The following is a 27,140-nucleotide window of genomic DNA, read 5'->3' on the forward strand; positions in this document are numbered from 1 at the left end:
GGCTGCTCACTGTTGGGGGGTGGGGTGTGCTCAGCAAAGGACGGGTTTGAGGCACAAAATGTGTGCATGTGTGAGTGTGACACACACTCAGACACAGCAAAACATCATTTTTATAGCTTTAGAATTTGAACTGTGGGAGCAAAGATGAGAGCTATAAAATCTGACATCCGATTTTATAAATCTGCCGCAAATACCAAGAACATTTATGGAGAAAATGAGAGAAGAAAATATAGTGCTATGGGGCTTCAGAAGGGTAATAACCCTGGATGGGAGTCGAGACATCTGGGCTCCACCAGCAACTTGCTGCGGGACCTTGGGAAGGTCCTTTTCCCTTCCTGCGCCTGTTTCTCTCATCTGAAAGCCAGGGTTTTGACCTGGATGATTCAAGACTCTTCTGGTTGCAAGGGCCTGAGGGTGTGGGGAACAGGAAACCTTGAGATTTTACTGAATGAAGCTGGGTGCTTCAAGCCCCACCAGATGCCTCAAGGAGAGGGCTGGTTATATTTCCTCTGGGGAACATCCAGCTATTTACTTAGCTATTAGCAAAATAAGACCCCCAGTACTTCCCTGGGGAAGGCACAAGTTTCTATAAATAACCCCACCTGCATTTATACAGCCACTCGGGAATTTACAAAGAGATCTCCCTTCCGCTGTGTCCCTGAGCCTCGGGGGTGAGGCTCAGAGACATGAAATAATTCGCTGGGTGACCCCCACAGCCGGTGGAAGCAGTGGGATTCAGGCCCTGGTCCCCTGGCCCCTGACTGAGTCCTTCTCCATGTTTCTGTCCCTTCTCTGATGGCAGGTACGAGGTCTGTAATCTGTCACCATGGCCTGGGCCTGTAGTACCCACGTGTCCTCCCAAGTTCCCAAACAAGCCATTCCCAGATGGCTTTTGCAAAAATATTGTTAAATAAATCCTATTAACAAGATGTTAGAAATGTGACTGGAAAGAAATGTTTTTCACATTTTGAGACCAGTGCTTCAGAAAGGAAGCCGTCCCAGGGCATGAGAGGCTTCCTGGCAATGAATGGGCATTTGGAACCGCCCCCCGCCCCAACCCCGCTCCCCCACTGCCACCCGGCAGGCGAGCCACACAGGCAGATTTATGTGGCTGATACAAGATAATTAAAAACCAGCTGGAAATGTAATCGGGGTGGCTCAGACGCTGCATTAGGGAGCTCTCGGGGGAGTAAAGGGCAATGCTGTGTGCCTGGCTGGGAGGGGAGACGTGGCAGGTCAGGAAGGGAAACCCCAACCCATCAGTGGGCACCTTGGGCGCTGCCAGGCTGGCAGGTGCTCTGGACAACGGGCTGGCAGTGTGAGTGCAGGCACCTCTTGCCTCTGGGTTTGGGGCAGCAATTGGGGCAGGGATGAAAACTCGTCTTGAGTTATGATGAGTTTCCTGGGTTTTTCAAAACTGAGAGCTCCAGGTCTGTGTTGCAGCTGGTGGAGCCACCACTCACCCGGCCGTTCAGAAATCGGAACGAGGCCCCAGGCTCCTTGCTCTTTCTCATCCTCTTTGATTCTACCAAGACACGACCTCTGTTTACTCCCACTGCCTGAGTCCTTTGCTGAACTGTTGCAGCCTCCTCAGCAGCCAGCCCTCCATCCTGACCTGCCTTCCAGATTCAGCGACCGTCAGTTGGGGCTTCTGAAAACCTCTATCTCTAAAGTTCACTATTTTCATTTCGTCTCCTACACAGAACGTTTGAGGAGCCTCTTGTTTTGCCTACAGCAGTAGCTCCTAATTGCACCATTTCCTTTAAACCTTTTAGAGAAGGCGAAAACATGCTGTCCACTAATTGAGCAGAAAGTTCATTTTCCCTCCATCAGCCCTGAAAGGATGTGAAACCCTCCGTGTAGCAAGAGCAAAGACGCAGACGCTCCCCTCCCCTGCTTGGTCTTTGTCTCAGGCTGACACAAATGCCGCCAAAACTCAGGGCCTGGCTGAGAAGCTAAGAGGCAGACAAGCTTCTTCCTCTCTCCGGCCTTAGTTCTGCATGCCTGTTGAGGTGGTCATCATCTTCAGGAGCTGATGAGGAACTGGCAGATCAGAGAGGTGAAGTGACTTACTCAAGGTCACACAGTCATCAAGAGGGCAGCCTGGATTTAACATGAGCTCTCAGCTCTCAGTGATTTGTCTCAGTCATAGCAGTGCAGGATTTTCTCAAGTGGCACCCTGTATGAACTCTAAGATCCTATCACCATAAAGGGGAGTGGATGTGGGCATGGACAGTCAGGTAATTCTCAAGGTACTGAACCACACCAAGCTCTTTTCTCAATAACCCATGGCTGTACAAAGTCTGTAACAGACAGTGAGCTACTACGAACTTACAGCACTTCACATGTATCATCTCTTCATGAATACCTCTGTAAAGCCCATTTTAATAGATGAGGAAACCGAGGTTCAGAGATGTTAAGTCCCTTTGTCCAAGACCATCCTGCTAGTAAGTGGCAGAGCTGAGGTTCAAAAGCCCATGCCAGACTGATCCAGAGCTCATGTCTTCTGCTACACTGAGCTGCCTCTATTCTGGGGAGATGGGGAGGATGTTAGTGATTGGATCTACTGAAATGGGTTGGAAAGTAGGCAGCTTCTCTCCTCCTGGTCTGCTGTTTCCTCAGCATGGGCAGCTCCTTACTCTGCCAATCCCCAACTGTCTCAGCCCTCCTCATTCCCCAAGGCCCAGGTCAAAACCCTTCCTTACCCCACCCTCTCCTGCCATCACTGTCTGCCTGGAATCAGCCAGCTACCTTGTGCCAGTTTGCCTGACCCCCGCCTCTCTTTCTTTGCTATCCCCCCTCCTCCAGCCCTCACACCCACCTGGCAGCTCAGAGAGGTACAAAGTAAGGGGGGCATGGGGGCAAACAGCCAGGAAACTAGGGCCCTGGTCATCGGAGCTGGGCAGTGCCCCGGGCGGTACATACCTGCCTTCCTTGAAGCCCTCAGGGGCAGGCTGGGGAGGAGGGCAAGCGGTGACAGAGTCCCATATTCTGGGGCAGGAGGTCATGCTGGGTAGGGAAGCCCACAATGGCTTGGAAGCCTCCACTGTGGTCTGGGGGCTCACCCATGGGAGCAGCCACTGTGGAGCTAAGAGGACAAAGCCTCAGACGCCCACTCAACAAGGGGTGCTCAGATGGCAGAAGGAAGTGGAGTCCGTGCTCCCTCTGATGATAGAAGGGCGAGCAGTCTTTCCGCGTTCCCCCACCTCTCCCCACCCCACAAACTGTTATTATTTCTTGCTCCTGGCTGTCAGCAGCAACAAACTAAGATTAATCACTTGCTCGCCTGCCTAGACCCAGACATGCCTACTGTTTGAAAACTCTCTCCTTTACCATATAAATCAATGAGGGGAGAGAAGAAAGAAAAACAACCCTAATAGAAATGTGCCCCCAGCACCCCTGGAACACAGCCCATCGTCTCCTCTGGCCCCGCCACACGCACCACCCTCCCGGGGAGCATCTGTTGGGTGAAGACTGGCTGCCCAGCGGTCAGCACAACCTCCCAGCTCCAGGTGGGAACCTGAAGGGCCTCGTTTGGCAATCAGACCAGGAGGAATTTTCTTGATAAATCGTTCTGCACCCTCCTCCCCACCTGAAGAAGGAGGTGGGGCCTTCCCACTGTCCTTAGGATGGAGCAGGAAGAGAAGCTTGTCCTGACCATGGGGACCTTGACCTGGAAGCAAATTTATGAATCAAACGCTGGACCCTCTTTCTATGGGCACTGGGGGTGGGGACAAAGACACCGGCACAAGTCATCCAGAGGCAGCTACAGCCCAGACACACCCCCAGGGTGTGTGACCTGGTGCAGCCTTGTCCACCATGCTGGCTCCGCGGCAATTTCTAAAGGCTCTGGGAAAGCTGGGAGGCGTGGAGACTGCATATACCGAGTACTTGCTGTCGGTCAGACCTGCTAGGCTGCGTTAATTTTTATAAGAAGTTCATGAGAGTGGCCTACATAGCTTTCCAAGTGATGATCAGGGAGGTAAATTCATGTGGCTAGAACCACACAGCAGTTAAGAGTGGAGCAAGGATTCGAATCCATGTATCTCACTGGTTGCAGAGCCCATGCTTTTCACTCTTATATCTTTACTTTTTTAAAAAAACAAATTAAAAAAAATAAAAAAACAAATTTTGGCCCCACCATGCAGCATGTAGGATCTTAGTTTCTGACCAGGGATTGAACCCGAGCCCCTTGCATTGGAAGTGCAGAATCTTAACCACTGGACTGCTAGGGAAGTCCCTCCCTCTACATCTTTAAAAGCGATCTCCCACGGGACTCCCGCCCACTTCTTGGACTGTGCTAGCTTTGGTGGCATGTCTGTGGACATGCGAGGGCACAGGGAGGCAGAGTGATGCTCCACCCAGTTCATGAATGATTCTAGAGCACAGCTCTGGGGACATGACTGCAACCCTGCTCCCTGGAGTACAGGATATGCTGTACAGGAGTGCTGTACTCCACCGGATTCCTGTGGCCGGATCCCCTGCACCTCCCGGGCAAGGGGAGAAGGTGGGGGGCACAGCTCAGGGGGGCCTGTGCTGGGACCTCGACCAGAGCACTCTGCCATCAAGCCCGGGTTTGTCTTCCTACACCCGTCCTGCCTGTTCTCATTATCAGGAAGTGCAGTCTGGATGACTGGTCTCTGCCCACGGATGCCGAGGTAGAGGGTTTAGTTTTGCATGCTTGTCTAGAGCCATTAGATCCCAAACGCCAGAGGGGTGGTCTTACCTGGTCAGCTTTCCCTCAAAGGAGGCCAGAAGTGGGGAGGAGGGTTGGGCCAGGGCAACCTACTAAGGGGAGTTGGGCTTGTTTTCCAGAGCAGCCCCAGTAACCAGCCAGGCTGCCAACCAGGGAGAGACACCTGAATGTCCCAGCTGCTTGGGGAAGGTGCCAGCTTTGCCAGCCACCATGGAGGTTTGGGGTCTGTCTGATGCCGAAGGCTGCCTGGCAGGGGCGGGGTGGGGAGTGGCATTATCAGGATTGCAGTGCATATTGACATTGGAATTCTGGCTATGTTATCATGTGAGCCTTGGGCCCTGCTGCGAGGGTGTTCTGGGGAAGAGAGAGAGTTTGGGGTACAGGAGTACAGGAATGCTCCCTGATGTACAGGATAGAGCCCCAGTTCCTCAGCTGGATGACCAGTGCCACCTTTCTCCTTGGCTCCTGCCAATGTTACTTGTTATTCTTACACAAGCTCTGCATTTTCCTATCTCTGTGCCATCTTCTCTGCCTGGCTGTCCTCTCTGCCCTCTCCACAGTCTAAGACCTGCCCAGCCTTCCAACACCCCCTCTTCTGGTTCCTTCCCTCTTTCACGGACCTGAGCACTTTCTGCCTTGAAAAGTGAAAAAGTGAAAGTGTTAGTCACTCAGTCATGTCTGACTCTTTGCAACCTTATGGACTGTAGCCCACCAGGCTCCTCTGCCCATGGAATTTTCCAGGCAAGAACACTGGAGTGGGTAGCCATTCCCTTCTGCAGGGGGTCTTCTAGACCCAGGGATTGAGCCCAGGTCTCCTATCGTCTGAGCCATCAGGGGAAGCCCACTTTCTGCCTTAGGTAGCCTTAAACATGTTCTGTGAGTATTTGAGTTACCAGTATAAATGCCACTTCTTCCCCACTTGGGCTATGAACTCCTGGCGACTGGAGCCCAGTAACTGACAAGAAACTGAAGGGACAGAGCTTATGGGCCTAGGAAGACTCTTGAGAGATGGGGGCTGAGTTGCAATCTGATGGAAAGGTCAGAAATGTCTCTTGAGGTCAGAATCTGGGCCACATTTGCAAGGTTGTTGCGCAGTTTGCCTGTGGGGATTTGAAAGCTGAAGGCACTTTTCGAGGCCTCCCTGGGGCTGTGTACCCTACTGGGGATGGCAGCTCAGGGCCTAAAGACAGCTGGGCTGGGCCCAGGTCAAAGCAGCAGGGGCATCTCTGCTGAGGCCAGGAGGGTTACTCTGTCTGTCCCTGTTCCCAAGCATACGAGGAGGCCCTGGTGCTCTCCCTACGTCTCAGCTGTAAACCCTCCAGTCTTTGAAGTCCTGTTTCCCTCATCTTGTTCAGATTCCTTTGTAAAAACTCATGAAACTAGAACTTGCAAAGAGTCATTCATAGTCCAAAGTGCCTAAAGAACCCTTTTAATGAGTTTTTTTTTTTTAAATCCCTTTCTCCCACTGCTTGCCTTTCCAGACAGGAAACTGTGTAAGAGGGTGATGTTTTCTTGCCAACTTCTAAGAGCTCAACCTTTTGCTTTCCCGAGGCTAGAGTGAGTGTACCAGGGGTCAGTGGTGTGTGCTGGCGGCCAGTGGCCCAGTGCCCTGCTGGGTCAGGCTGAAGATGGGAAGACGGAGAGGTCTGCAGAAGGGGTTGAGGACAGTGTTGAAAAGTGACGAGGCAGGACCTCTGTGAGACTGCTTCATGGTGGGGGCCGCTGCCACGGAGGGATGTGAGACACTGAGGAAGGCAGGCACAGTCTTGGATTACCATGGGTGCAGGGAAAAGCTTTTGGTGAAGGAGCAGGTGGGTGGCTGCTTGGCCTGGTCCAGGGATCTGACTGGTCCCCACAGTGGGATGCAGACACCATCTCTATTGTCTGTGTGGTCACTTGCAGCTGGGTAGCTGGGTCAGTCCTGAGTCCCCTCTGGGTCTTGGCCTCCCTGGCCACAAAGCCAAGGGACTGGACCAGCTGGGCATCTAAGGTCACTAGAGGCTCGACACTGATGACGAGAGTGGTGATGTCTGCCCTGACCACCCCATGGGGCTGTCCCAACATCAATATGCAGGTTTTCTAAAACTGTGAAGTACTGCGAGTACTCAGGGTGGAAGTGAGGTTTAAGCACACGGATGGATGCCTGAGGGTGGCCCCATCACTAAGAATTGAGTATCAGCTCCTCTGTGGGGCTTGAGCCCTGCCTAGGCTCTTCTGCATCGCCAGGGCTTTGCCTGGCGTGTCCCCTCTACCTGAGATGCCCACCAACTGTCCCTTCCTAGGGAATACCTACCCTCTCCTTAATGTTCAATGTACCTCTGCCCTGCGGCCTCTCCAGACCCTCCCACCCTTATGCCAGCTCTGGCCCCCAAGCCCTCTGCAAGCAACAAGGCCCAGACTGGGAGCTCTGCTGCCTGGGCCAGACTGTCCTCACCTCTGCTCCCGCCTCTGCACAGCCTTGTACCTGGTACCCAGGACTCTGATAAGTATCTGTCAAGGGACAGATGGATGAGCTCTGTCCTCTGGCGTGGAGGGGTGGAGAGCCCTGTCCCCTGGGGCCACACTCCCCCACTCTCTCTCTTTCCCAGAACACCCTCGCAGCAGGGCCCAAGGCTCACATGATAACATAGCCGGAATTCCAATGTCAATATGCACTGCAATCCTGATAATGCCACTCCCCACCCCGCCCCTGCCAGGCAGCCTTCGGCATCAGACAGACCCCAAACCTCCATGGTGGCTGGCAAAGCTGGCACCTTCCCCAAGCAGCTGGGACATTCAGGTGTCTCTCCCTGGTTGGCAGCCTGGCTGGTTACTGGGGCTGCTCTGGAAAACAAGCCCAACTCCCCTTAGTAGGTTGCCCTGGCCCAACCCTCCTCCCCACTTCTGGCCTCCTTTGAGGGAAAGCTGACCAGGTAAGACCACCCCTCTGGCGTTTGGGATCTAATGGCTCTAGACAAGCATGCAAAACTAAACCCTCTACCTCGGCATCCGTGGGCAGAGACCAGTCATCCAGACTGCACTTCCTGATAATGAGAACAGGCAGGACGGGTGTAGGAAGACAAACCCGGGCTTGATGGCAGAGTGCTCTGGTCGAGGTCCCAGCACAGGCCCCCCTGAGCTGTGCCCCCCACCTTCTCCCCTTGCCCAGGAGGTGCAGGGGATCCAGCTACAGAAAGCCAGGGGAAATCCGGAGAGCCAGGGACACTGATGGGCCTCTCTGTCTATATGGAGAACAGCATTGCCTCTCATGCACAGCTGAGGACACAGGCTCAGAAAGGTGACATGGCTGCCGAGGCTACGAGGTCGGGGAGTGGGAAAGCCCGGCCCCTGGACTGTAAGTCTGTGACAGATCAGGATGGTCCGGGGAAGGGAGCAAACCTGGGATGAAAAGGGAACTACGCCCTTAGAAACACGACACACACACTCTTCTGAAGACCCACCTGTGAGCCAGCATTTGCGTCTGTCCGCATGACGGATGGCACGGGCTCAGGGTGCTGGGGAGCAGACCCTGCGGGCCCTGCTGGTGTGAGTAGTTCCCACCCCTGGTTCAAGATTCCTCGTGTGCTCCCAGTGAATAAACAGAGGCGCAATGGGTCCCTGCCACGCGCAGGAATGACTGGGCTGGAGTGGGGCGCCCCACCCCCTCCTCTGTGCCTTCAATCAGTCCTCTAGGGAAGATGCCTCTGGCCTGGTCCCAGATGACGGAATTCCAGGAAGAGTGAAATACACTGAGGAGCTCAGAGACAGCCAGTGTGATGAGTGTGTGGAAGACCAGGGAGTGCGCAGTCTGTCCAGGTCAGCAAGGAAGGATGGATAGTGACATGGAGTCCCATCTCTGATGTCACTCACCTCTCTCACCTCCTGCAGCCCAGAAGGGCACAGTCCACCTTGAGGCAGGAAGGTAAAGATCTGGAAGCATCATTCATGGGCACCCGGGTTGCTAGGTTACCTCGAACAGTGGGGGCGGGAAGGGGCAACATGGAGCAGTGGGGAGTTCAAGACCCCTTACCCTGGCAGCACAGCAGCTGTGTACACCTCTCCCTGCTGTTGCCCTCTCCCTTAGGCAGGGACAGCCCTATGACTTTGGCCGCCACCAGCCCAGCTACAGTTTAGCGTACTGACTTCTCCTTGGCTGTAATAAAACCAGCCTGATTCTAAGCTGTCAGGCCTGATGGTGGACAATGAAGTATCCATGTGCCGCTTGCCCTGAGTGCCCTCCCAGAGGCTCAGAAATCCTCTTGACATCCTCCCTGACAAGGCAGTTGTCCAGCTCCTGGTTGCACATCCCCAGTGATGAGACACTCACCACCTTCTGAGGCAGTTCTGATTCCTGATAGGCTTGAAGGGTTAGAGAACCTCACCTCTCACTGACCTGGAATCCATCTGCCCATAACGCCCCACCTACCACTTCTGCCCTGATGTCCTTGAGAGATCGGTGGTTCCTCCACGTCCCCACACATCCTCCCTTCTCCAGGCAGACTTCCAGTGCCTCTGTTTCCTGCCCAGGCTCCGCTCTGCAGTTTGTCACGGTCCCTTGCAGGTGGGGTCAGTCGTGAGCAGAGAGCCCAGGCCAGTCTCTCTCTGCTTGTGTGCACCGACCCTACTGACCTCACAGCTGGCCTGCACAGGGCTCTCCTGATGCGTCCTGGCAGTTCTGTCTGCATCACCTGGCCTCAAATAACAGCAAGCTGAGTAGAAAGAAAGCAGGCAGCTGCTTGCTTTCTGGTGGTCTGTGCTCGCTGACCATTGCTCTCAGTGGTCTGTGCTGGCTGAAGGACCTGGGTTTATATCTCAGTTCTGTCATTAACTCTTTAAATCCCTCCTCTCTCCCAGTCTCACTTTTCCTATCTGTAAAATGGGTTTCAGTCAATCTGTTGGGTTCTATCCAGCAATAGCACTGAAGGATGAAACCCTCAATCAAAAAACCCTTTTCTTATTTCAGGGTCACCTATCCTGAAAGCAACATCTTGTGGATCACAAAGACCCAATAGTTTACAAAGCAACTGCAGGTGATCATGTCAGCAAGATTCTTCCTGGCTCTCTGTGGGGTTCCTTACAACCTTCGTGCGACACATAAAAGAGAGACTTTCCCAACAGTAGCCAAGAACATAAGGAAAGGGTGGTTCTCACAGGGGCAGCAGGAGCAGTGGGGCGTCAAACACCCGGCCTTGAGTGCTGACCCAGCCCGCCTTGGGTCAGCCCTGGCCCCTCTCTGAGCCTCAGCTTCCTCATCTGCACAACGGGGATGAGATGTTTCTCCTCAAAGGGCTGCTGTGAGGTTTGAAGGAGGGACAAGGCACGCTAAGTGCTTCTACAGTCCCTGGCTCACGGCAGATGTGGAAGCTATTCTTGGATATTTAATATAAATCCTAGGAAAATGCCCCTCCTCTTCAAGGGAGGCAGAAATGGAGAATATAAAAACTTCTCTGTGTCCCAGGAGAATTAGATCAAATTGGAAAAGCAAGGCTTGAAATAACTGATGCTGGTAAGTTTCCCCGGGGGGACACTGGCGGGTCTTTCTGCCTCAGACAGCCGGGTCGGGTTACACATCACGGGAGGCTGCCGAGGGCCAGGGGTGGCCGAGGTTACTCACTTCAGGGAGAGGGAGTAGTCGTGCCTGCTGGTCTGGCTGTTCCGGACAAGGTAGCTACACTCCTTACAGAGGCGCAGCAGGTTCTCAGCGTCGCCCCTGCTGATGGCTCCGTGATACCATCTGCGGAGAAGAGATAGGGTCAGAGTTCAGCAGGGATAGACCCCCACCATTGACATCCTGAAACCCATCTGCCCCGAGAAGGCTCAGCCCCACTGGAGGGCAGCTGTGGCATCCTGGGCCTCGTCACTAGGCAGCGTCCCTGTACGTGCACATGTCACGAGTGCCGTGCGTGAGTGTGTGTTCAGTCATTCATTAGACATCCACAGTGCCTGCTGCATGCAGGTCTTGGGGAGAGTATGGTGCGCAAACCTGGCCTCCACACCGTGAAGCACACAGTCTAGTGTGGGTGCCACGAAGGACATGGAGCAGGGTCACCTGGCTTGGAGCTGGCGGGAGGGACTGCTGTCTTAAGCAGCAGCAAGGGAAGCCTTCTGCAGGGGGTGACATTTCAGTATGGACCTGAAGGAGCTGAGGGAAGATGCCACAAAGGAAGAAGCTGGAAAACAGCCTATTTGGCAGAAGAAAGGCAGCCAAAGTAGGATGCCTGGCATGTTTTGGAAACAACAAGAAGGCCAGTGACGGCTAGAGTGAGGCAAGGGGGCGGTGTGGGCGCTGAGGCCTCAGAGGCCCCGTGGCAGTGCTGGGTTGGGGGCCTTGTGTACAAGGTGATGCGAGGACTCTGGTTTCTCTGAGAGACACAGAAACCATCAGAGGGCGCTGACAGGTGGGACACATGCTGGCTCTGCGACATCTGCGGGACAGAGGGCGGTGCTCGTCACTCAGGAAAGCAGGCGGTGGGGTGGGGTGGCCAAACCAGTGCTCCCGCCAAGTGCATCTGGCATCGACCGGGCACGTGGGAATCCCAGCAGTTCTGCTTCCGGGCAACACGTGGTGAGTGGCAGAATCACATGGGAGGGGTGCCATGGCAGATGCCTGGCTAAGGCCCAAGTGCAAGGCAAAAGGGGGACGTGGGTTTTCAAGATTGGAAGGGTTGAACTTTAAGTTTCAGCGGCAGAGTGAAGATCCTAGGACGCTGGTCAGTAGGTGTACTCAGAACAGGTCTCTACTTACTTACATTATGGTCTCTGAGGGATCGGGTCAGTGGGAAGATGGCCAGAGATGTGGTTAGGAAGGGAACCAGAGGTGCCAGTGGTCAAGGATAGATCACGCTTTGGCCGTGGAGGCACAGACCTGGCTCTGCCACTGGCCAGTTGGGAGTCTGGGGCAAGAGGCTAAATCTGAGTGCATCTCAGTTTCCTAACTTAGGGTCACTCTATTCCTGTTTTGGGGTTGTGAGGATTAAACAGAATGATGCATTGAAGGGCTGATGGAGAGGCTGCAATGGGGTGAGTTTCAGCAACTGGCAGCTACCAGCATCAGCCAAAAGAGAAGTGAACTTGCAGACAGCCAAAGGTCACTTCCCCAACTACCAGTATTTCAGGCTGCTGCTGTGTAGACTGCATTTAATTTTATACCTCCCCCAGGTGTATGGCAATGGCACCCCACTCCAGTACTCTTGCCTGGAAAATCCCATGGACAGAGGGGCCTGGTGGGCTGCAGTCCATGGGGTCACTAGGAATCGGACACGACTGAGCGACTTCACTTTCACTTTTCACTTTCATGCATTGGAGAAATGGCAACCTACTCCAGTGTTCTTGCCTGGAGAATCCCAGGGACAGGGGAGCCTGGTGGGCTGCCGTCTATGGGGTCGCACAGAGTCGGACACAACTGAAGCGACTTAGCAGCAGCAGCAGGTGTATGGAGGAGCCTGCCTCCGGGACCTGGCCCAGGAGTGCCCTGTGAACAGTACCCGTGAGAGTTCTGGTACAGACATCCTGCGTGGAGAAAAGCATCACACTGCCTTTCTCTGCACGTTCTGCCATTTATAAGGCAATGTTCTAAACAGTTAGCAGCAGTGAAGATGACATAATTATAACCTAAAAAAAAAAAAAAAAACCCAACTCAACCAGCTCTAGGAAAGCAAGGACTGCAGAGTGAGAGAGACGTGAGTATCCCCGTCCAATGAGCTTGTGACAGAGTCACTGATGGCCCAAGAGGTGACCGCTCACAGGTCAGACCTGGGGCTGGACATCTGGAGGGGGACTCGCTGAGGGAAAAGACGAGGGACGTGTACACTGCAGGCCCACCTTCCTGTCTATACTTACACAGAAATTAAGAGGATGTGACGCTAGGAATTGCATGGGTTGCCATAATTACAACACTCCCAGAGATGTGACAGGCCAGTGTATGTTTAAGAAAAGATACGTGACTGTAACTGGGAGACGTGGTTAGATAAGGATGGAGCTGACTTTAGAGATGAGAGTTAACAGTTTGGCCAAGGTTGTTTTCCAGGAAATTTCACCTGTGTAACACAGCCCCAGTGAGCTGACAAAATGCTGTTCTATTAGCCAAGCAAGTTTCAGCTATTTGAAGCAGAGCCGTCCTCAGGGAAGGCCAAGAAGTAGTCTCCAGGGAGGCGCTGCCTGAGTCCGACTCCCAGAGCACAGGACAAGTGGCTCTAAGAAAGGCGGTGGCAGATGGGCCTCGGGGGTTCTGGATCCTCGTTAAGGGTGATCCCTTGTGGGTAAACAGGATAAGCTGCTGGTTCCTTCCCCAGCTGCTCCAGCCATTCCACATGTAGAGAAAGGTAGGGGACTCGGGGTAGAGGATCAAAGGAGAAACAGGAGGAGTTGGGGAGAGAAGAGGCAAAGGACACTCAACTGGGGGATGGGGAGAGGGCAGACTGTCAGGATGAGGATGGCTACCAGGAGACAGGATGGGCCTGGCTGGCAACCCCTGGGCCCAAGGAGGACCTGCCTGAACTGAAAAGAGAATCGAGGCAGGAGGCCATCTTGGGGATGCATTGGACTTTGTAGAGCTGGCCACTCAGGCCTGAACCAGGGGAATTAAGATTAATTAATTAATCTTAATTAATTAATTAATCTCCAGCACCCATGAGATCATCCAATTATTTACTCACCACTTACTATATCCTTGTTCTCAAAGGGCTGATGCAGGCAGATAGAGTCAACCAACAGATTCAGGAAGCAATTTCAGATAGTGACAACCGCTATATAGGAATACTGGGTTTGTGATAAGGCAGTGACTGGGCTGGGGGAGGTGCCTACTACGGAATGAATGGACAGGGGGCAACCCCGAGGAGATGACATTCGACCTGAGAATCTGCACTGAGAAGGAGCCAATCATGTGAAGAGCCAAAGAAAACTGCAGAGGCAGCACCAAGTGCAAAGGTCCAGAAGCAGGAATGAGCTTGAGGTGTTCACGGAGCACAAAGGCAGCAAGAACGGTTCAGTGCTGTGACTGTGGGAAGTGGGACAGGATGCGGGTGAACAGGAGGCGGGGCCCAGTTCCCCGAGGCCGTGTGGGCCACAGGAAGAAGTCTGATTTCATTGTAAGCATAGGGAAGGCAATGAGAGTTTTAAATAGAGTTGTTAAGATATACTTGCTCTGGACGATTTTACAAAAGGGTAGACTGGCTACCCTGAAGAATGGCCAGAGGGGAAATGAAGCAGGAGACAGGCGAGGAGGCTTCTGCAGTGGTCCGGATGGGAGGACCTGAGATGACAGGAATGGATGGATTCGGGATGTGTTTGGATGGAAAACTGGAAGTTAGTAACGCACTAGATGCTGGTGTGACACCAATAAAGGAATCACGATGACTTCAGGACTGTGGCTTGGGCAACGTGGTAGATGTGATGCTGTTGGGGTGGAGTGGGGAAGGTGGGCAAACTGGGGAGGAGCGGGTGTCCAGGAGATGAGGAGTCCGGTTTTGAACATGTTAAATTTAAGATGCCCATTCGTCAGCCAAGTGGAGATGCCAAGAAAGCAGCTGGCTGTAGGAGTTAGGAGTTCTGGGAGAGGTGTGGGTTGGGGATGCGAACTGGTGACTCACCACCAGCATCCTGAGGAGACTACCCAGGGAGAGCACGTAGCTGGAAACCGAGCCCTGGACAGTATAACCTTCAGGTCAGCTTGAGGTGAGGAGCTGGCGGGGGAGGCAGAGGAAAACCGGGAGCAGAGAGCGTCTTAGAAGGAAGGAGCTGTCTAATGTGCTGGGTGCCACAGGGGTCAGAAGAGGTCAGCTGGTTACCCGGGCAGAAAAGGGAAGCAGATTGGGGTGGATGAGAGAATGGGAGGTAATGGAAGGGAGAGCGAATGCACTGACAGCTCTGTGGGGACTCTGTTCCCCGAGGGGACAGCTGCCTATTCACTGAGCACCTATTATGTGCCAGGCACCAATCTAGGCACTGGGCACGCAATGGTGACCCAGACAAGTTCCTGCCCTCATGGAGGTTACATTCCCAACAGGGGCTGGGGTCAGATGGGGATGTCTAGTCAAGATTTATTTATTTATTTGTTTTAAGAAGTTCATAAAGAAGGCTGAGGGCCTAAGAATTGATGTTTTAGAACTGTGGTGCTGGAGAAGACTCTTGAAAGTCCCTTGGAGAGCAAGGAGATCAAACCAGTCAATCCTAAAGGAAATCAAGCCTGAATATTCACCGGAAGGACTGATGCTGAACCTGAAGCTCCAAAACTTTGGCCACCTGATGCAAAGAGCTGACTCACTGGAAAAAACCCTGATGCTGGGAAAGACTGAGGGCAGGAGAAGGGGGTGACAGAGGATGAGATGGTTGGATGGCATCATCGATTCAGTGGACAAGAGTTTGAGCAAGCTCCAGCAAATGGTGAAGAACAGGGAACTCTGGAGTGCTGCAGTCCATGGGGTCACAAAGAGTTGGACCTGACTGAGCGACTGAACAACACCAAGAAGTTCATGACTAGGACACGTTCATGTGCTGATGGTAATAATAATGCAGAATGGAGCGGGCGGTGTGCTGCCTCTAGGAGGCTGGGGAGCAGTCGGCCCTTAGTACCTGAGCAGCCTTTCCACTGTCCCAGGAGGGCCAGCGAGTAGTTTGGGTGCCTGGGCAGAAGTGTGACTGCCCATCCCTGACAACCCTCTAAGACTGGGGCACCTGCTCAGTGCGCCCACCTTCCCTCTCCCCTGCACTAGGGTGGGGAGAAGTCGGGAATTGGAAGTGCCTACTAAATTCCGAGGCAGCATTGGCCTGGGTGGGATACAGTGAACCTCTCGGCCTGGGTCCTGGGTCCTCGGGCTTTGCTGGAAGTGGGATCTTACCTAAGCCCACCACCCTACCTCTTGGGTGATGAGGCAGGCCTCTAGCAAGCTGGAATAATCCCAGGGAGATGAGATGATGGGGAGGAAAAGCCAGCCATGACTCTGGATTTGGCTGAGGGCCTTTTGGGTGGGAACAGGAAAGGAAAGGCAGACCTGCCCTCACGGGGCTCATGAAGTTCCGTCCGGGTGTGGGCAGAGGGGAGGTTGGGCCGCTGACCACAGGCAGACCTGGGTCAGGATGCATGCTGAATAGCTCCCAGGCTTCTCTGGATTATATTTTGTTTGTTGATTAAAAAGCGCACAGTCTGATCAGAAATAAGCAAAACCTGCCACCCAATCTGTGTGGCTGTGAGACGTAAGAGATTAACACGACACCTGCTGGGAGCCTACCCGCCTCCCCCCTCCCCCCATGTGCTCTGTGCAGCAGGCGCAGGGCTGTCACAAAGGAGGCTGCAGCACACGCTTAAAAAAGGGCACACGAGCGCATGACATCATTCGGAAAACTCTGCATCCTGCTCAGCGAGGGAGCATTTCCTGTGAGGGATGCACTGCCGGCCGGGCGAGACCAGAATCCCCTGGGTGGAGACTAATATAGTGCATGATGCACTCGACGAGGTCTCACAAGGAACCCGCTGGGTGTCAGCTAATCTCCTGGCCTTACTGAGTGCCTACTCTGTGCCGGCCACATGCGAAGGGTGAGGGTAAATTGCATACAAGAGGGAAGTGAGAGGAAGGTATGGGGTCGAGTCACAGAATTTGAATCCTGCCTCAGCACTCTGAGCCAGGAGATCCTAGCCAAGGCTCCACATCTCTTGAGGTCCTGATTTTCTCATTTTGCAGTAAGATGATAACCCCACTTACCCCACATTCACTTGTGAAGAGGGCGATACACCTGATGGTATGAGCATGGGATCCAGGATGTGCTTTGTTAAGTTCCAGGAGAAACTTACTCTAGGGCAGGTATGTGGAACAACTCACAGAGCGAGTGGCAATTCTGGGAGGTGGGATTTTATCCTGGAGGCGATGGGGAACCATGGAAGGTTTCAGAGCAGAGCAGGGACCCAAGACCCCATCAGAGAAAGGAGATGACCATCTCGGTCAAGAGGATGGAGACAACACTGACCAGAGTGTTGCGGAGAAGCAGGGGGCAAGGGGCAGCAGGGATGGGACTCGAATGCTGATTAAAGCTGGGAACTCTCTGGGGGAAACCCAAATCAAGAGTGCCAAGGTCTTTCCCAACTAAGATCAAGCAGAAGTGGGGCAAAAAGATCACTCCTGCTATAAAATAAAGCTAATAGGCAGCAGGATTTAGCATGTGTATGTGTTAGTTAGTCGTGTCCGATTCTTTACAACCCCATGGACTGTAGCCTACCAGGCTCCTCTGTCCATGGAATTCTCCAGGCCAGAGTACTGGAGTGGGGAGCTATTCTTTTCTTCAGGGGATCTTCCCAATCCAGGATCGAACCCAGGTCCTGTATGGCAGGCAGATTCTTTACCACCTAAGCTTCCAGGGATGTGGGGCAAAAACATCACTCCTGCTATAAAATAAAGCTAATATGCAATCAGGCAGGAGGGTTTAATATACATTTAGCTTTTTAAAAGCTCACTTGTTGCATGATGAAACTAGAAAGGAGGATACAAAAGTAAGCAGAACACCATGTGGATGATCCCACTGTCCTTCCTACTAGCCATCCGAAGGTAGGCAGGTGATACAGAGGAGAGGGAGGAAGCATAGGGCCAGGAATCAGGAGAGGTGTGCTTTAATCCTGGCCGGACAGACTTGACAGTGGCCTCGGCCTTCTATGAGCATCGACAGTGACTCCGTGAACTGGTCACTGAGACTGAGCTTTGCTCCCTGAGGACTTACATTTGCTTCTCCAGTGGCACAGCAGGATCCACTCTCTCTCCCAGGATCCCACAGAACTCAGGGCTCCCATGTTTGATGGGCTTGAAGCCCCCTCCGGGAGCTCGAAGCTGGCGCCGCCGGTCCCGGGAAGGCGAGGGGGATGACTGCCGCTTCTCGCTGCCATTAAACTGGGCTGTGGGGGACAGAGAAAGAGCACGGTTACTCGGTTACCCAGAGCTCAGCCCAACAAGTCACTGGCGGCACATAGTGGGGCCAGGAAATCAGCACCGTTGGTTGATGATTTACAATTTGCAGGCAGAAGAGCTCTAGGCAATGAACAGACATGGCTCAAAAGTTGTGGGCTTCCCAAACCAGGATGTGAGGAGCCGTCACAATCAGATGGTGCAATCGAGGGGCTGGTTGAATCTCCAGAGGCCACTGAGCTCAGCCTTATCCCCAAAGGAACCCTCCCGCAACCTCCATCAAAGGGGCCATGGTACTCCCAGAGGGGGCTCTTCTCCCTAGACAGTTGTCAGGGGCAAAGTTTTTCTTTATTTTGTGCCAAAAACCTGCCTCCAAGTGGCTCCTCTCCTCCGCCATTCTCCTACCTTCCCCCCCACACAGGGCTGCACCGGCCACATCTGCCCCCTTCCTCCTGGGACAACCAGAGAGTTCCAGTCGAGGGGTGTGTTGCATCACAGCCGTCTGCTCCTCTATACTCACCCCACCGTGTGGGCCCTCCACACAGCCAGCCCCGTCCTGGACTAGCCCCCAGGTGAGGCTGGAGTAGTGCCCAGCACAGTGGGATGGGCCCTCCAATGTGCCTTCTTTCCAGCCCTGGACCTGCAGGAGCATCCTTCACCCCATGGGCTGGGGAGGTACCTTTGGAGGGCAGGACCCTGGAGACACCCCACAAAGAGTGGAAAATACTGAGCTAAAACTGGAGTTACCAGGACATCCCTGGTGGTCCAGTGGTTAAGAATTAACCTTCCAATGCAGGGGATGCAGGTTTGATCCCTAGTCAGGGAACTAAGCTTCCCACATTCCTTGGGGCAACTAAGCCTGCATTCTGCAACTACTGAGCCCATGTGCTCTGGAGCCCTTGTGCCACAATGAAAGACCCTGCATACCGCAACTAAATAAATAAGTATTTAAAAACAAACAAAATTGGAGTTGCCAGAAGTGTTGGTAGAGACCAGGAGTCCACCTTGCAAGTCATGTCTATGGGCTTCCAGTTGCCTCATCTGAAAACTAGGGATGACGACCGTACCCAACTCGTGGGGCTGTTGTGAGGAGTCTGCCAGGGGGTGAACAGCCATCTCGGCAGAGCGCCTGGTGTGTAGCTAGTCTGTGCTTGGTAAATGCTATCATAGAGGGTTGCTTTCATTACTATTATCATGCCTACTCAATGTGGACACGTACTAAGTACTTCACAGAAGCCTCTGAACTGCCCTGAGTCCCCCTCTGAAGTTGGCCATGACCTGCTGTGTGCCTTGGCTAAGCCACTCCACTTCTCCAAAGCCCTATTTCTTATCATACTGACTGCTGTGGGAATCAGATGAGGGACTACATTTGATTGGCCCAACATATACTGAGTGCTGAGTAAACTGGGCCAGGGCCTGCGGAACCGTGTACCCAAGGCCACGTCCAGCTACAGGCCCACAGACACACAATGCTGGAAATCTCCCCAGCCCCACCCAGCAAGCACGGACGTGGCGAGCCATCCTCCGACCCCAGCTACACAGCAATCAACCTCATGTTCACGGAAGGTGGTGGGAAACTCCTGCCCTGACAGTGGTGATGTGCAGTCTATGGACCACCGAGGATGGTGAATGAACTCGTTGTGCGTCTCAGCCACGGAGCCAGATCATCCATCAGGGCGGCGAAGCATTTCCATCCCTCTGAGACAGGCTTCTCTATTAATCACTACAGAAAACAGCGGGGAGGGGGGTTCCTGCCAACGGAAGGCTCGAGACAGGTTGGACCCACGTGTTTGGTCACTCTCGTGACTGCAGCGGGGTCTGGCAGGCTGTCCCTTCTAGACTCATGTTCACGTGGGCCAGGCTTAGTTCACAGTTGGGGAAAACAGCACTGAGCAAAACAGAAATCCCCACTTCTGGAGTTTAGGGTCTGAGAGACAAGTAAAGTAAGTCAGATCCACAGCACACCGGCTGGGGCTAAGCGCTCAGGAGAAAAGGAAAGCAGGACAAGGCAGGCCTCTCAAAACACAGCATCTGAACAAATGCCTGGAGGAAGGGGGCAGAGCAGCGTGGACGTCTGGGGAAAGGACATTCTGGGGAGAAGGAAGAACAGATTCAAGGCCCTTGACTTTAGGAATGGGCTGAGGGTGACTGAGAAACAACACAGTCCAGGGCAACTGGAGTGGATTGAACTGGGTGGGATTTGAGGCCCAGGGGAGTGGGAGGGAGCAGGACCACGTGGTTGGGGGTTTTGTGGACCCTGGGAAGGACTTTGGTTTTATTCTGAGAAAAATGAAGAGCCATTCTGACTTCTGATGGGGAAAGCTTTCGACCTGGTACTCTTTAACAGGACTGCTGGGCTGAAAAGGGACAGAGGATGTGGGTCTATGGGAACTCTCCATAATTTCATCTCAATTTTGCTGTGAACCTAAGACTACTCTTAAAAAAACAAAAGTTTGTTAATTAAAAAGAGAGAGAGTGAGATGGACGAGGAGCAAAGCCAAGCAGTGAGTAAACTCCTGTAGGATGGGCTGGCATTGGAGAGGTAGATGGAAGTGACTGAGAATCGGACTTGTACATGTCTTCAGAATGGAGGGAGAGAGAGACAGAGGGTCAAGGTCACTACTGGCTTTCAGCCTGAGCGTTGGAGGATGGGGCTGGCAAGTCCAGGTGAGGAAGGCTCACAGAAAACCCTAAGCTCTGTGAGAAAACACGACAGAGGCCAAGCCCCAACCTCCAGACGCCCACAGCTTATGATGCCAGGACTGGGGCAGAGTGAGGACCCGCCTGGAGGCTCCCTGCACTCTTCTCTGGCTACAGTTCTGTCCTGTGTCCAACCACGGGGACAGACAGCCAGGTGGCAATGACCTCAAGGCCCTTTCAGGGGACAGGTCCTGCGGTTGGATATCTGAGAAACAAACATCCTCCTCCATCCAGCTGATGAGCTGAGCTTTCACAGTGGTGATAAAGGGGTGATGTTCAGAGCGGGGGCCCCCACACACATGTCACCACGGGCCTTTCCCCAACTTCCCAGTAGCCCAGATCCCCAGTCAGAGCTCGCAGGGAGCCACACCAGCCCTCAGGGCAACTGATCAAATGGGGTACATGTCCTGGGAGGGGGTGTGAGAGAGAGGTAAAGCAAGTTCTGACCTGAGCCACCTAACTTGCAAAGCCCTGGATGGGTGACGTTGGGCAGGGGCAAGCACTAGGGTCAGGTAGACTGGTGAGGGCCTGGTCACCTTTCTAAAGAGCTGGGACTTGATCCTATGACTGGGTTGAATCAAGGAATGCCATCCTTCAGAATGGACTTTAAAGACCTCTCTGACTGCTGATGGAGAGAGGGTTTAGGGGTGACCCTGGAGGCAGAGAGATAGGGAAGGTGATGGAGGCTGAATCCCTCAGTGATGACAGGGACGTTGGAGATGACTCCAACAGGACTTGACTACTGGCGGGGCAAGTCGGGGAAGACTCCCGTGCAATACCGCACTGCGATGGAGATCGGGGCACAGTGGGAGGTGGGGTCAGGGAGAACGGGACTAGTGTGCACTTTCCCATGAAGCCTCCCGTCTGCTAACTTTCTGGTTTTGGGGAATGGAGAGAATGGAGACAGGACAGTGCAGCAGGCCTCTGGCCCCAAGTGGTGAACGGTGCCCCAGGGGTAGCAGAGTGGGGGTGTGGGAAGGGGTATGTGGGAGACAAGGTTCTAGGCTTAGTTCTGCCAGAGGCAGATAAGAGTGAGAGACCAGATGAACTGTAAGGCACTTTCACCCCGGACAATCTGGGTGCTCCACTGGCTAAATCAGAATCTGGGAATTTCTGCCAGTATAAAATCCTACTACACACCTCCTGGCCCAGGTGAGAAGAGAGGCATGGAGCACGCAACACGATCATGGAAGGAACGCAGGTTCTCAAGACCAACAACCTGGCAACCTATCTAACCTATCAGGTCTCACCATGCCGCCCTCCAGGCTGTGTTCTTTGTGTGAATCATTAGAACTCTTGCCTTTCTCCTCATCCACCTGACTGATTCCACTTGTTCTTTAGGAGTCACCTCTTCCAGGAAGCCCTCCCTGGCTTCACCCCCTTCCCAGACTCACCTTGATCTCAGCCTCAGTTCAGTTCAGTCGCTCAGTTGTGTCTGACTTTTTGTGACCCCATGGACTGCAGCATGCCAGGCTTTCCTATGTATCACCAACTCCTGGAGCTTATTCAAACTCATGTCCATTGAGTCGGTGATGCCATCCAACCATCTCATCCTCTATCGACCCCTTCTCTGGCCTTCAATCTTTCCCGGCATCAGGGTCTTTTCCAATGAGTCAGTTCTTTGCATCAGGTGGCCAAAGTATTGGAGGTTCAGCTTCAGCATCAGTGCTTCCAACGAATGTTCAGGACTGATTTCCTTTAGGATCAACTGGTTGGATCTCCTTGCAGTACAAGAGACTCTCACGAGTCTTCTCCAACACCACGGTTCAAAAGCATCAATTCTTTGGTGCTCAGCTTTCTTTATAGTCCAACTCTCACATCCATTTATGACTACTGGAAAAACCATAGCTTTGACTAGATGGACCTTTGTTGGCAAATTAATGTCTCTGCTTTTTAATATGCTGTCTAGGTTGGTCATAGCTTTTCTTCCAAGGAAAAAGTGTCTTTTAATTTCATGTCTGCAGTGATTTGGGAGCCCAAGAAAATAAAGTCTCTCACTGCCATTGTTTCCCCATCTATTTGCCATAAAGTGATGGGACTGAATGCCGTGATCTTAGTTTTCTGATCTCAGCCTATGGTACCCTAATGGCCAGTTTCTTTGTTTGGCTCCCCATGATCCCTCAAGAGCAGGGGCTACACCATATTTCCCCCCATTCCCCTAGCCTTAGTACATGACCACAACATAATAGGTGCTCAAAGAATGACTGAATGAATAAACTTAATGAGCTGCTGTTTCATTTTACTGGGGAAAAATATCAGTTTTCATACCAGATAAATTGGATAAAACCTAATAACGTCCCAGTCAACACTGCAATTCCCCACTGAATTAAGTTATACATTCGCTTGCAAGCTTAATAATATAGGCATATATTTTAGAGGGAACAGGTGGTGATGAATGACAGGCTTAATTAGGCAAATCATTCCACCTAAAATAAAAATATACAAACTCCAAGTGCAGTGATTCAGCAGCGCAAGGGAAAAAAAAAAAAATGTTAAGAACAAAAGATCCAAACACAACTGCTTTCATTCCTTCTAATTAAGTTTCTCTTTAATCTGCAATTTTAAAAGGCAATTCTTTTAATTTAGTGATTTTCTGTAAAAGATAAAGGAAGCCACAGCCCTCAAAAGAATATCTGCATTTAGAGAAAAAATATACCACCCCTGTGAGTTGTTAGAATGACAATATCTAATTAATTCCACCTATAGCAATTAGAAACAGAAGTCAGGGTTCTGCTGGAGGGAGGGGAGACTCAGGCGGGCAGGGCCAGGCCTCTGGAGCCCTTCATCTTTGGTGCGATGAAGGGACCAGAGCCCTGGTGGCAGTGGGAGAGGTGGTCCAGTTAATGGCTCCACCAGCCTCTGTCTTCAAGGCAGGTGAGGTGGCCCTTCATGATGCCCTAAATGTCCTTCCAAAGCTCTGATCTGATGAGATCTTTAAGACCCAGCTCAGATCTCCTAGGAGGCCTTTCCTCCATCCAGGTTAGCCTTTGCTGTTGGTGGTCCCCTTCCTACTTGTATTATAGATTTTATATCAATTAGTCCTGAAGTTGGGTCAGTGTTAACAAGCACCCATGCTAGCTCTAACCCTTACGACAACCCTGCCATCCTGTGGGTGAAGGGAGGGGGTTACCATCTGGGTCTCAGAGCAAAGTGACAGGGCCGGCCAGGCAGGCATTACATCTCCCTCATTTAGTCTTTGAAATGACCACCAACTGTATGATGTCTAGAAGCTTCCAAGGTCTGGCACAAAAGCCTGCCTTCCACAAAACCTCCCCATCCCGCCTTCTGAGAACTCCCCTCCTCCAGTACAGCTCACAGCACGCCACCTTCTCTTGTAGTTCAGCAAGCCCCCAGCCACTCCTCCCCCGGCAGCCCATGGGGTTCTCTGGGGGACAGTACCTATAACTTATTTTCCTCTCCAACATCTTGTCAGCCCCTAAACCGACTACAGTGCTTGGCATAGAGGTGGTGCTTAGTAAATGTTTGCTTAGATGAAATAAATATGTTCCTTCTAGATCTGGCTCCTTCCTGTTTATCATTCAGGGCTAGCCAAAGAGATCAGGTTCCCAAATTCCCATAAGCCTCTAAAGCACAGCTCTCTGGGTCCAGAAACCCTTGCTAGCTCCTAGGTCCCCAGGACAGCAAAGGACAGAGAACTCACTCTGGTGCTTGAGGCCCTTGGTGACTTGGTGACAACCCTTCTGGGTTCCACACCCACCCCTCGGCTCCAGTCACAAAGAATAGCTGGTCCCCCATCCCTCATCTCCCTGCTTCCAGGCCTCTGCTCTGCTGTGTCTGCCCTGGAGAATTCCTTTCTTCACTATCTCTGAGTGCAAAAATCCTAGTCATTTTTCAAAGTTCAGCTTTAATGCTGCCTCCTGGGGGCAACTTTTGTCAAGACCACCCAAAGTGGAACGCTTCCCCGGTGGCACTAGTGGTAAAAGAACCTGCCTGCCAATGAAGGAGACAAAAGCAACATGGGTTCGATCCCTGGGTGGGGAAGAACCCCTGGAGGAGGGCCTGGCAACCCACTCCAGCATTCTTGCCTGGAGAGTCCCATGGACAGAGGAGCCTGGTGGGCTACAGTCCATGGGGTCATAAAGAGTCAGACAGGACTGAAGCAACGTACACATACGCAGGCCCCAGGAGAAAGGAATGCCTTTCTCCTTTCCTGAACCCTGCCTCCCCTGTCTAAGGCATTGTCTGACCCCACCCCAGTTCATATGATACATACATAGGTGTCTTCTCAGAACCAGACGGAGATGAGGCCTCAGGCCTTAGCCTCTCCTGAAGTTCTCTGTGCCTGACATGCAGTCCATGGGCTGCAACAAGGCCAGAGAACAGAAGAACTGCAGCAGCTCAGCGTCATGGAGAGGGTATGGACTCTGCAGTTAGGAAGATCCAGCTTTGAATCTTGCCTCTGCCACTACTGTGTGACTTTGGGTAAGTTTTCAAACCTCTCTGAGCCTTAGCTGCCACGTCTATAAAACAGGGCTGACAAGGCCTATACCATAAAGGATTATGGAGGTGATTAGTAAGAGAGGACATACCAAAGCCCAGGCAGGGTCCCTGTACATGGTGGTACCTTCTCCCCATGGCCACATCCCTGCTCAGAGCAGCTCCTTTTCATTTACTCAGGAGGATTAAGTGCCTTGTATCAGAAACCACTTTCTCCAGCCTGCGCTGAAATTCTTAAGGTGGAGGCTCCAAGAAGACAAGACATGTTCTGTTTTTTTAAAGCTGAATTCCCAGTGCCTAGGATAGTGCCTGATGTCAATGCTTAGACTCTATTGAGTGAATGAATCTCCACCCAGATTTATGGTCAGCAGGTCCCCAGAAAAACCTCATTCATCAATCAAGAAAGGAAACTTAGGAGCTGGACTCCCTCCTCAAATCATTTTAAAATAGTTTTGAAAAATGACTTGACCTTTACTGAGTGCTTCCTGTTCACAGGCAGGCATATGTGAGGACCCGATGTGACATCCTCTGATCCTCAGAACAAAATGAGGAGGTTGGTGGGATTTTATGTTTTTATGAACGGGGCCTGGACCGGGCAAGTAGACTGCCCAGCAGAGAGGAGCAGGCCATCATGCCAGGCAGGGGGCGCCAGCCCCCAGCCCCTGACACTCTGCTTTGGGATGAAAGCCTGGGCAGCCTCCCCTCATCTAGGAGTGCTCTAGGAGTGCCTTTCTCTAGGCCAGGCAGGGAGAGAAGACTTGACAGCCTGCCAAAAATCCCTGAGTCCTCCGGGCTGACCATGAGTATGGATGTTGGCCCCTAAGGATGATTCACAGGGAATTGGAAGGAAGTGAAGGGGACCTAGGGCCTTGGGTCCCCAGGTGGGGCCTGTGGATCAGTGGCTGCATCTTTTTGGCTGGCCTTTGGCCTCCCCAGTTGTCCAGCACAGAACAGAGTCCCTTATGCAGGGGCAACAAGGATCAGAGAACTGAAAACAAAACTCTGTGCACAGAGCTTTCAGGTGCTGAAGAGGCCTTTTAAGGCCCCATGAGGATGAGGAGGGAACAAATATGGGGCTGACAGGAGAGGCCTGCACGGTGTTCCAGGTCTGGTGTTTGTTCATGGATATCCTATTACTTTGAAAACACAAGGACAGAGAGACCAGAACAAAGGTGCCTGCCCACAGCACCCTTTCCACACAGTCTAGGGTGCTGATTCCTGCACACTGCTGGCCTTGGCTCTGGCCGGTTTTTGGTAGAGGGCACAGGTGTGGAGTGGCGAGGGCAAGGGTGGAGAGGCATATAAGGGGCTGCAGCCCAGGCAGTAGTGAGCCCCCAAGAGGGGGCAAGGAGGGAGACCCTGCATTGATTTGGGGAGGAGGGGCCCCCATGACCAGAGTCTATGGAAGCTTTCATGACAATGCACAAGTGCTCCTACTTGACTAAAACTCTGTTCCCAATAATGGTCCTCTGCTGCTTCAACTTTCTAAACATATGTTCTGCATCATCTCGCTTGTTCCTCATAGACAAGCATTAGAATTTCCATCTTACAGGTAGAGAAACTAAGGCCCAGAGAGATGAAGCCCTCTTCTCCCCTGCAGTTCAAGAGCAGGCCTCACTCTCTCCTCTCCCCAGGGAGTGAAGGCTGTACCTGCAGATAGGTTGTAAGACAATGGGCAGCTCAGCACATGTTTGGCTGGCTCTTTTAGGATCACCAATAACAGGCCTCTGTGTTCCCCTCACAGGTACTTGCAGGCCCCAGGACACCATGCTGCTATATCTCAAGGGCAGTGCCTGAGAACAGAAGTTCCTCATTATAAGAGGGGGTAGTGGTGACTTCCCGAGAAGCAGGGCATGGGGAAGCCTGTGAGGTAGGCGCCTGGAAGCCGCCTGGGCTCCAGGAATGCCATCTGGGTTCCAGGAATGCTGTCCATGCATGTACACCCAAGCCTGGACTGGGGAAGGAGGGCCTGGCACGAGTGAGCATGCCTTTATCCTCCTAGTCTGCACCCCAAAAGGGAAACATGGATGTGGCTGCCCAGTGCAAAGACCCCACCCCGAGGGCTGCTGCTTGGCTGCAGGAAAAGTAGGGATAAATCCTAATGAAAATGACAAAATGACCTAAATGCAGAGGCCTTTACAGCTGCCAAAGCAAGACATCTCCACCATCATAACTCATTTTAGAAATGAGAAATGACCAGCTGTGAAAGGGACTGTCCCATGTCCCATTTCAACAGCTAGACTTGAACTTGGACTTGAACCCATATCTTCTGAATCCTAGGGGCCTCTACCAAGTTCAGCACAAATCCTATCTACAGTGCAACAGGTTCTCAAAAACAGTAGTGATGATAAAGATACCAAAAGCCAGTGTCCACTGAACACTCACTGTGCCCCCGACTTCTGGCACCGATTCCAATTACCACC

The 27,140-nt window shown here is 52.6% G+C and overlaps 1 protein-coding gene across 1 annotated transcript in view; it reads right to left on the reverse strand.

The window, feature by feature from the left end:
* The window catches only part of SHB (SH2 domain containing adaptor protein B), a 139,115-nt gene that overhangs the window by 14,836 nt on the left and 97,139 nt on the right, over nucleotides 1-27,140 (reverse strand). The window contains exons 4-5 of the mRNA XM_055578585.1: nucleotides 17,378-17,549; nucleotides 10,290-10,409 (exon numbers count right to left, since the gene is read on the reverse strand). Of these exons, the coding sequence (XP_055434560.1) occupies nucleotides 10,290-10,409; nucleotides 17,378-17,549 (292 nt within the window). The remainder of the gene's footprint in view (nucleotides 1-10,289; nucleotides 10,410-17,377; nucleotides 17,550-27,140) is intronic.

The sequence above is a fragment of the Bubalus kerabau genome, chromosome 4, assembly GCF_029407905.1.
Source record: "Bubalus kerabau isolate K-KA32 ecotype Philippines breed swamp buffalo chromosome 4, PCC_UOA_SB_1v2, whole genome shotgun sequence".
NCBI classification, from domain to species: Eukaryota; Metazoa; Chordata; class Mammalia; order Artiodactyla; family Bovidae; genus Bubalus; species Bubalus kerabau.